Source organism: Mercenaria mercenaria, chromosome 6 (assembly GCF_021730395.1).
Source record: "Mercenaria mercenaria strain notata chromosome 6, MADL_Memer_1, whole genome shotgun sequence".
NCBI classification, from domain to species: domain Eukaryota; kingdom Metazoa; phylum Mollusca; class Bivalvia; order Venerida; family Veneridae; genus Mercenaria; species Mercenaria mercenaria.
Window position 1 is genome coordinate 67,066,194 of NC_069366.1, and position 10,564 is coordinate 67,076,757.

Below are 10,564 nucleotides of genomic sequence, written 5' to 3' on the forward strand. Positions count from 1 at the left end.
ACAACTGACGATCCCGCTATACTTATAACTCACTCTGAACAAAGTTTAGCGGAGTTTAACAGGCTGGGGAACACTCCCGATCGAGCTATAATAGCTCGTTCGGGCTATAATAGCCCCTTCGGGCTATATTACAATAAATGAAAACCTGCTAAATGGCCCGCTTTTCATAGTTATCCGAAATATCGAATAAAACCGGAAACTATGCCACTTATACTTTCAGTATGGAACCTAAAACAGTAACTTTTTTCAACATTCAGCCCCGACGGGAATGAGAAATATTGGGTTAAAAAACACAGATTTTGAGAATTACCTACGAAAATGTCCCGTTTCTGCATAAAAATACGATTTCTGTAGGAGATCTTTCCGCACACTGCAACTCTTTAATTTTGGAGGAGATCCGCTTGACGGTTACCTACATTTTTGATCAATTTAAACGAAAATCTTTTGTTTTAATTAATTAGTGTACAGGGACTGGCCAAATGTTGATTGCAACGTATTTTAAGCTAAAAAGAAAGCTTGCTTTACTCTACAGGTTAACATGTAAATATATACTAAATATAGTAAAAAATAATTCGTTTGTTTTATATGATACCCCAGAATGCACGGGTTTGTTTATATGAATAACCTTGAAAAGCATTGAAGATGCCAGGCTCTTGTTCATGTAGAGAACATAGTAAATTTAGCGGTGGTGAATCAAGTTACCTCCATAAAATAAGTAATAAGAAAGTAAAAGCAGATATTTTGAATTTTATGAAAACGAAAGACCTAGTACCAAGAAATTGTACTGCTATATGCCAAAAATGTATTGACTTTGTGCAAGAAACTCTTATCCCTGAAGAAAGTTGTAAAAGAAAGAATGGCTTTCTAGGTGACATTATAACAGCTATTTCTTCGGGGGATTTAAGTAACAATGAGATTGGTGACATTGCTGAGGCAATAGGTTCACGTATATGCAAGGATATTGACATAGATGTTCTCAATACAACTTCTGATTATAAAACCCCGTCTAATTTGACCTCTTTTTCTATCTCAAAATGGCTACAACAGAGAAACAATGTGTTGATTCGTTTCTTGATGTCATCAGCAGGGTGTTTATCTGCAAAAAATATTAAAAGGAAGCATGTATTGCCAGTGCAGTTGATAGTGTGTATAAAGCCAGGAGGCTGACTTATGTTGCCCCCTTCCCTTTTTGTAATAATCTGATTGCGTATTACATAAGTGGTAGCAAACTTATTGGCCAAATGAACAGCCGACAGCACCCTTGCGGCAGCTACAATACTTTAAAAAAATGGTTGAATTCAGTAGCTTCACAACCGTTACAAACAAATACTTAAGGTGACATTATATCTTTTTTTGATAACAACCAGACAATTGCCAGAAACTGGCGTGTTACATTTGGGCATAAGACCACCGCCTCTGTTATTACCATGGTATTAAACATTTTTCCAAAATTAGCAACCTCCATACAGAATGATGCTAATAATAGTCCCAGACAATGGCTATATGTACCAAATGACAATGCCACTATAGAAAGATTTATGGAAGCGCTGAAAAGGGACGAACGTAATTTCGATAGTATACGCAACAGTTTTCTGGCAGAAAGACTAGAAAAGGTCATTACTGAAAGGCGAAATTATGATGAGGTGCAGGAAAAAATTGATGGTAAGCTTGTCACATCATTAAAAATAGTACTATTAAGTGAAAAGTGTAATTATAAAAAGTGCAATACATTGAAACTTAGATCATACACCACAACTATAATTTGGCGTTTGATTTTCTAGCTGATTCTGTATTTTGTGAGTTTGACTAAAATTATTTCTTTTGCATCAAACTTTACATGTAATTTTCTTTTAATTTTGATTTCGCACTGAGAATATTCTTCTTGAAAATGTAAGTAACAGACATTTAAAATCGGTCCTGGTGTGTGCTGTGGCCATTGAAAACAAATCCATATTATATAGAATAAAGAAGAACTACTATTTAGTGTGTTATAACCTTAATAGTTGGTTCACTCTTACTGTTGTATTTAGCATGCGTGAAGCAGGGAACCATATATCAATGTAATTAACCCCAATGTTTCATAATTGACGGAAAGCTATACTTATAGTAATGATACAATGAAAAAGTAGTCAAGAAATATGTGTGCTTTGTTGTTATTCATATTATTGAAAATTATGGTATACATTCTGATAAATGAGAGTGAATGACTTTAATATATACCTTTGATATGTTTAATGTTTCTATTTTCTCTAAATATGGTTAAAATAGTATTTTATGACAAAATATATATCTTAATTAACCATTATGTAGGTTTCATTGGACCACGAATAAAAAATGCATCAGAAGATCCATATGCATGGGTCCCAAGTCAACACCTGCATGAAAAACCTACAATTTCAGTCGGAGAACCAGTTATGTGTAACCCATGCTCATATGAATCAGTGAAAAAAGTACTTCAGGTAATAATTGCAGGAAAAAAAGTTCTTTTTGGTATTTATGTCGTCTTTTTAGTACTTTTTTAATGGTGCATACAATTCTTTTATAGACGTTTTAAATACGTGTTTTTGCATATGGACGTCTTTTACTTCATTTTTGAAGACGTCTTTTCCGTCTCTTTAGGTTGTTTTGAAAAGGTGTCATAACGTATTTCATATACTATTAGGTCTTATGACGTCTATTGAAAGAAATGTTTGTTCTGTACTATAATGAGGCCTTTATGAAATAATAAGATATTATAACATTTATATGATAATAAGATATAACCTTTTTGAATATGAATTACTACCATAATACAACGGATGAATGTTTTGTATTTAATGCATTGATATTTTTTACTTATGCATAATTTGTGATCAGCATGGATATTTTTATATTCTATATAGCATTTACATAACCAGAGTCTTGGTAACAGGCAATGGATATGTGCTGGTTGTGATGGCCTGCCGTACGTTTTGGGCTCAAGGCTTATAGAAAAGCATGAAGAATTACGTGATATCCTCCTCATACCTGGACATGGTCATATGGAAATGAATGCAGTAAAGGCTTGTTTCAAACTTTTATGGGATGTATGTCTACAAGACTTAGCCAAAATGTTAGGATATCGTTCGCCGCGTGCCCTGATCTGTTGCAAGAGTTGTACAGATCATCACAAAGCATGGATGATTCTTAATATATTTCTTCAAGGTACTGTAGATGAAATATTGACAACATATATAAAGTATTGTACCAATGAACGTCAAACTCCATCTGTCACTGGACTGTACCAATACATATCCATTAGTAAAGACAAAAATTTCCGGTTTTTGTGCGATGCAACTTTCAATATCGTTTTAGCAGTATTTGTTTTCAGGTCCGGAGTTCGTAGAAATAACTCAAAATTTATTATGGCAGGTAAAAGTAAGTTCATTAAACTATTTTATGGCTTCAATCATACATATTACCAGGAAATAGTATACAGAGACCTTAAAACAAGAACATTAGCTCCACAGGAAGTAAAAGAGTTTTTGGAAAAAACTGAATCTTTCTCTGTGTCTGGCCATGAAAGCAAAGGCGAAGGTGGTGATTTTGTTCTAGAGGCAGTTAATGGCAAATCAAAGCGCTGGTTGCCACCTGGAATACCACAGCACCAGCATTGGTTGCAAGTTTGCAGAAATTTGGACTTGCTTGATAAGGTAAGACAGTTTTTTTTTATATTGTCATTTGATTGCTTGACAATATTACTAATTATAAACAGAAATGATATAGCGAAACAGATTGTACGGAAATAAAGATCACACTTTCCATATACATTTTCTTGTAAAATTCAAATATCCTAGTAATATTTAAGTGTTACAAAACATATCAATAACATTATATAAAATTTTTGATTTATTTTTTCTGATACAGATTAGAGAAAACACCTTCAAAGAAACAGGAATGAACGAAGAATCTAAAGGGGTATATCAGAGAGATATAGAAAAGGAAATATTAGAATGGCGTGTGAAACTTCGAGCTTCAGGATATATTAGCAATACAGCAGATGAAAATAGGTATACTTCATTCATAATGTTATTTTCAATATTAAGTATTTCTTAATATAATATACCTATTAAACATTCATAACGCTTTATGTTTTAAAACATGATGATGAAATCGTTGTCAAAATATTTGTAATGAATAATTGCATAGGTATCATACGGTTAAATTTTATATTTCACATGCACTTTTATAGGTAGATTAATAAAGGGAGTTAATAGAAATTAATGTATTCGATTATTTATAATATGTATGTCAATAATCAGATTTTACTTAAATATTCCATAAAAGAACAAACTGGAGTAACGTTTCAATTATAAATAAATAAAAAAGTCAATAGTATAACAATTATTGATAAAAAATCATTATGTTCTTTTTTTTCAGTAATATTTAATAATACACTTACTTTAAATAAATAAATGTATAAAAAAAATGTAATATCGTTTCAGTTGCCATATATCTGTATCTGGTGAAAATTTAGATAAAACGCTTGTTTCATTTGAGAGACAATGCAACACGAATATAAATGATTATTACAATGAATTGATCAAAGGAGGATTACCTGGAAAAGGTGTTTCCTTAACGCCCGTTTTTACTACTCCATTGGACAGAACTAAATTTCACGACATTAAAAAAAAAAAAAAAATTACAGATAAGTGAAATCATTGAACAGGCTATTAGTGACATACAAAACCACGGTCACACAGATGAAGCATTCGTTTTAGAGGGTCAGTGGCAGAAGATAAAAGGTAAAATTATTCTTATTAATTTATTTCATAAATTTCCGAATGTGTTCGGGACAGAAAAAATTAACATCATCAAGATCACTGTCGCGCTTAACCACTATTCCTACACATAATGTGTGGACCCAATAATCGCACCCTTTTCTGTATTCGCAGTTAAGCCATACATCATTCTTCTTCCCGACACTTTTCTTGTGGCAAATGTCACATTTAGATTTGATTCCTTGGGCATCATTATTGCCCAGATCTTGAACTTTAGGTTCCATTGGAGGTTCTGGATATTTAGGTTCTTCGTTTCCCAAGACCGGTTGAGGATCATTGACAGGTAGTATGTCTGATGTTGGGGCTTGCTCTGCTGCTGAGGATGGTGGGGATTGATCTGACATAGTTTCATTCTGTACTGCTAAGTCTCCTATAAAAATGTAATTTTAAGGTTATTCTGCACTTTTCATAAACATGCTTTGATGCCGTAACGTCAGTTATATGGCTAGCTTAGTATAATATATGGACATATTGTACGGAAAGTTCTTATTATAGTAGTATATAATTATCTAAATTGATGTTTATGTCTTAAATAATCTGCAAATATATGCACAAAACATTTTCCTTTCATTTGTCCTAACCACCTAGTTTTTTACTCCAGATGAACCATATTCAAACTTGACCTTATTTCACCAATTTGAAAGCAATAATTCTGAGCAAATTTTATGAAGATCATTAAAAAATACAGTCTATATTGAATACACATACTTTTTATTTTATTTTGCCTAGTGACCTAGTTTCTGACCCTAGATGACCCATATTCTAACTTTACTTTATTTTATGAATGCAATAATTCTGACTAAATTTTATAAATATCCAGTGTAAAATGCAGCCCCTATTGCGTACATAACATTTGATCGGTTGGCCTAATTTTTGACCCAACATGACCCATATTCATACTTCTCCTACATTTCAATCAGACAAACATTCTGATCAAATTTCTTAAAAAACTACCGTGTAAAATGCCGCCCCTATTGCATACATAAGGTTTTTGTTAGATTTGACACAGTGACCAAGTTTTTGACCCATTTTCTGACAAAACTTAATGAAGATAAGTTGAAAAATACAGCCTCTATCGAATACACAATCTAAATGTTGACAGACAGACAGACAGACAGACGACAAATGACGGACGCCGGACATCGAACGGTCATTAAAACTCATCTGAGGATTGCTCAGGTGAGCTCAAATGTGTGAGGCATCATTATTTAAAGTCAATGGAGATAAAAATCAAACACACAAGTTCATAGTTTTAATAATCGAACTATCTAAGCATGTTATGAAAGTTTTAAAATCAGTGTTTAAAAAAGAAATGTTTTAAAATGAATTGACCCGAACATACTGAACTATATTAAGTAAGTGATAACATGTTTGTCATAGATAAATTTTCTATAAAAATCTCAAATAGTACCATTTTCTGCATGTTTTGCTTCTTTCCCATCTGACTTGAAAATTCCACTGCTACCAGTCGGGGTTTTCCATCTAACCACAAATTCTGTCTTGGTCAGTTTTGATAATTGTTCCATCTGAAAGAAAGAAAATGAAAATAAATTTAATATTCTTTTACGCCAACAAGACGTTTTGTTAAAATAAAAGTAAATGTTATTTGTCACTATAATGGTAGATATATTGTTTTGAAATATCACATAAGGTTATGTTTTATTGATTTGTAATGTTTAAATACATGTTATTTTATCATAGTGAAAAAGAAAGACGATATGCTGATGTTTTATAAAGAGGTTGTGGTCGCTCTAGAAAATGCAACGAATGTAGAAAGTGATGATGGTAATACTTTATTACCTTACTAAAGATGGTAGCCCTTCTTTTACTTAGAGTTTGTGACCTCTTAAGGGGGTCATTTAAATACTCCATACTGATATGTCCCGTGTGGTGATTCTTGGCACGTGAAGGTTGGCCATGAACATTATTGCCTGGGTTGTTTCCTTTGGTTTTCTAATTGTAAAAAATATTATAGATCTTTTTGTAACATTTTATTTACAAAACTATGCAGTCATTCATTAATATAAAGAGTGTTTTTGTATGAATTGTGACTAAGCATTAAGACATTTTCATTCATTTTTCAGAAATGGAAGAGGAGTCAGATGATAACGAAGACGAATAGAAATGTTATAGATATCTTTATAATCTGTGCTATATTATATCAATGGTAATATATAAAAATATTTCAAAGATTAAAGTACAACTTACAGCCATAATATTATATTCCAGCAATTGCCCTCTGTGATGTTTACAGATACAGGAACAACGAAATACTCGTGCAAAAAACATCACGTGACATATAAGCTTGAAAATATATTTATTTATCTTTTTTATAATATCCGATTTTACATATTGTAAAATTAAATTTTAAAACATATGAGCACCCACTGTACATTAATTAAGAAAAACAAAAGAATTCGTTTAATCAAAACATTTATTTACGTAACCTTCAAGCGGAATTTCCTCCAAAATTGAAGAGTTGCAGTGTGCGAAAAGATCTCCTACAGAAATCGTATTTTTATGCAGAAAGGGGGACATTTTCGTTGGTAATTCTCAAAATCTGTGTTTTTTAACCCAATATTTCTCATTCCCGTCGGGGCTGAATGTTGAAAAAAGTTACTGTTTTAGGTTCCATACTGAAAGTATAAGTGGCATAGTTTCCGGTTTTATTCGATATTTCGGATAACTATGAAAAGCGGGCCATTTAGCAGGTTTTCATTCATTGTAATATAGCCCGAAGGGGCTATTATAGCCCGAACGAGCTATTATAGCTCGATCGGGAGTGTTCCCCAGCCTGTTTAAACGTCTTTTAATTACATAAAGACAGTTTACAGCACAGTCATACATAAGAATTTTTTTTCAATGATTTTTAATTGTACACCCTTCCATAAAGTCAGAAAAAAATGAATGATACAACGGGTTGTGACATCAGTTCATTTACGTGGAATTTTTTCATTTTACAGAAACTAAAAAACAAGGGCACCGCCTTGCGGATGCAGACGCTCAACTGATTATTTTCTGTATAATAGAAATATTGTCCTACCCATTATTTTTTTAATCCAAAAGGGGCCATAATTCTTGCAAAAAGCAATGTAGAGTTACGGCACTTGCTGCAGAGTCAGCTTTTAATGGCAAATAACTGTTCTAAGTTTTAATACAATAGCTTTGACCATTAAGGAGAAAAGTTGAACTAAACGCAAAACTTAACCAAGAAATCTGATATTTTCTAAGTCCAAAGGGGGGCATAATTCTTGCAAAAAAAACCCAACAGGATGGAGTTATATTTCTTACTGTAGAGAGTCAGCTATTAGTGTTGAAAGTTTTTAAGCAATAGCTTTGATAGTTTAGGAGAAAAGCTGGCCTAAACACAAAACTTAACCAAGAAATCTAATTTTCTAAGTCCAAAAGGGGCCATAATTCTTGCAAAAAGCAGGATCGAGTTATGTTTCTTTCTGTACGGGGTCAGCTTTGATGGTAACAAGTGTTGCAAGTTTTAAAGCAATAGCTTTGATAGTTTAGGAGAAAAGCTGACATAAACATAAAACTTAACCAGGCAACGCCAACGCCGACGCCGATCAAGTGATGGCAATAACTCATTTTTTTAAAAAATCAGATGAGCTAAAACAATATACACTCAAGGATTTTATAAATATAAATATATATTCACTTATTCAATAGATCTGATCTGATATGATGGTTTCTTTTGTGGTACTTGAAGCGTAACCGTTGTTGCCTTTGAACGTGTAGCTCGTGCTGTATTTCACGTTATACAAAATTCACAACGCACATCTATAAAATTTAATGATGTTACTAAAAAAATACATGTTGAAATCGATTACAAATTCATAAACAACATTAAAATAAAGATTTCTCGACTTTTATAGAATTAAAGATTTATTCATTAAAACAGTAGATCAACTGACATTTTTCCTTCTCAAAAGAAGACATTTCTTACACTTTCTTACTAAAACGCTAAAAAGCGAAACTATCAAACACCAACCAATTATATTAGTATGGGAGAGTCAACGGAATTAAACTGAACAGTCTGTGGCTCTACGATCCCGCGTTTTACACCACATTAACGTCACTAAGTTTGACGTGTTGCAACGTAAAACTCAATTTAACCTTTTTCATTGGAAAACTGCAGATTACCAACCTGATACACTTCTTCTTTATGCATACTTCACAAATAAATGCATTACGAAAATCTCCTTGGATAAAATTTATGAAGCATTCTCAATGTCCTAGACTGTATATAGCATTTATTGTAAGATGAGGATAAAGGTAATACATTTGATAAGTTAAATATACATTCGTTATGTCGCTTCGTTATGTCTCCGCTACAGAATCGATGCTTATTTCTCCGCAAAAATCAAATGCCCTAATATTTGTCTTTTAATTTGGTATCTTTGACACAAAAACATGAAAGTCATGTATTTTGAAACAAGTCATTTTGTAAGGTTATGTAAAACAAACGTGACAGAAGAAATAAATTGTACGTGTTGTAAATATCTAATATCACCAGACAGCAGGTGAGACATGCCAAAGGTGTTACGATTGAATAGTAACTTTTAAGGGTTACTAAAACGGGAATTTTATTCTTCTTTTGTGTTAAGGTGTAGATATGCGGACGCTTTATTGTTATTATCTGCACCAGGTTCATTTTATTTGTGTTATCGTGTCACACGTTATAACACGATGTTTTCTTTAAAAATTACATTTTATTGTGCAATTAGATCAAGCAACTGGAAGCATTTTGGTCATACATTCTTCTCTTCGTGATTTAGTCTCAATATTCAGTTGTTGACCAAGTCATATCTGTCTATATTATCAAGTGTGAAAAAAAAAACGGAAGTTTATGTAATATATTTATTTGTAACGATATAACTTGAAGTGACAGCTAACCCCAAAATATGTTTTTATCAATCTTGCGATCTTTTGCATGTTTTCGTCTGAAGTGTTACTACACGTACATTGTGAACCGTAGCATTCTGATTTTGTTTCTAAAGTAAACACGCTGCTAATTTTAAAAGATGAAACTAAAACGAAACATAAATATTAAAACTGAATAAAAATCGCACTTAAATAAGACTTATTCAATTTGCATAAAGGTTATGAAAAAAATCTAAATAAAAAATGTATATATATATAGTGTTTTAAAACTCTGCTAGAGCAAAACTATCTACTTTTTTTCTTGTTTTTATTTTAAGCTCACCTGAGCATGAAGTGCTCAAGGTGAGCTTTTGTGATCGCCCTGTGTCCGTCGTCGTCAACAATTTGACTGTTAACACTCTAGAGGTCACAATTTTAGCCTAATCTTAATGAAAATTAGTCAGAATGTTACCCTCAATAAAATTTTGGACGAGTTCGATATTGGGTCATCTGGGATTAAAAACTAGGTCACCAGGTCAAATCAGAGGAAAAGCTTGTTAACACTCTAGAGGTCACAAATTTAACCTATTCTTAATGAAACTTAGTCAGAATATTACCCTCAAGAAAATCTTGGACGAATTCGATATTAGGTCATCTGAGATAAAAAACTAGGTCACCAGGTCAAATCAGAGGAAAAGCTTGTTAACACTCTAGAGGTCACAATTGTGGTCCACTCTTAATGAAACTTGGTCAGAATATTACTCTCAATACAATCTTGGACAAGTTCAATATTGGGTCATCTGAGGTTAAAAACTAAGTCACCAGGTCAAATCATAGGAAAAGCTTTTTCACACTCTTGAGGTCACAATTTTGGCCAATCTTAATTAAACTTG

The 10,564-nt window shown here is 32.5% G+C and overlaps 2 protein-coding genes across 2 annotated transcripts; one reads left to right on the forward strand and one right to left on the reverse strand.

Moving 5' to 3' along the window:
* Positions 1-3,080: 3,080 nt before the first annotated feature.
* On the forward strand, positions 3,081-4,674 carry LOC128558141 (uncharacterized). The gene is made up of 3 exons (XM_053547002.1): positions 3,081-3,671; positions 3,886-4,028; positions 4,464-4,674. The coding sequence occupies exons 1-3, from the start codon at positions 3,090-3,092 to the stop codon at positions 4,672-4,674; spliced, it is 936 nt and encodes a 311-aa protein (XP_053402977.1). The 5' UTR covers positions 3,081-3,089.
* Positions 4,675-4,783: 109 nt separating this feature from the next.
* On the reverse strand, positions 4,784-6,748 carry LOC123550070 (uncharacterized). The gene is made up of 3 exons (XM_053547003.1): positions 6,600-6,748; positions 6,211-6,325; positions 4,784-5,169 (listed from the first exon to the last, which is right to left on the reverse strand). Exons 1-3 carry the CDS (start codon positions 6,669-6,671, stop codon positions 4,784-4,786), a joined length of 573 nt encoding a protein of 190 aa, XP_053402978.1. The 5' UTR covers positions 6,672-6,748.
* Positions 6,749-10,564: the final 3,816 nt, after the last annotated feature.

Coding starts and splice junctions, on each gene's coding strand:
- LOC128558141 (XM_053547002.1), top strand. CDS start 3,090: ATGTTAGGATATCGTTCGCCGCGTGCCCTGATCTGTTGCAAGAGTTGT. Junction 3,672..3,885: donor ATTTGGACTTGCTTGATAAG/GTAAGACAGTTT, acceptor TTTCTGATACAG/ATTAGAGAAAACACCTTCAA. Junction 4,029..4,463: donor AATACAGCAGATGAAAATAG/GTATACTTCATT, acceptor ATATCGTTTCAG/TTGCCATATATCTGTATCTG.
- LOC123550070 (XM_053547003.1), bottom strand. CDS start 6,671: ATGGAGTATTTAAATGACCCCCTTAAGAGGTCACAAACTCTAAGTAAA. Junction 6,326..6,599: donor GGGCTACCATCTTTAGTAAG/GTAATAAAGTAT, acceptor TCTTTCTTTCAG/ATGGAACAATTATCAAAACT. Junction 5,170..6,210: donor AGCAAAACATGCAGAAAATG/GTACTATTTGAG, acceptor ACATTTTTATAG/GAGACTTAGCAGTACAGAAT.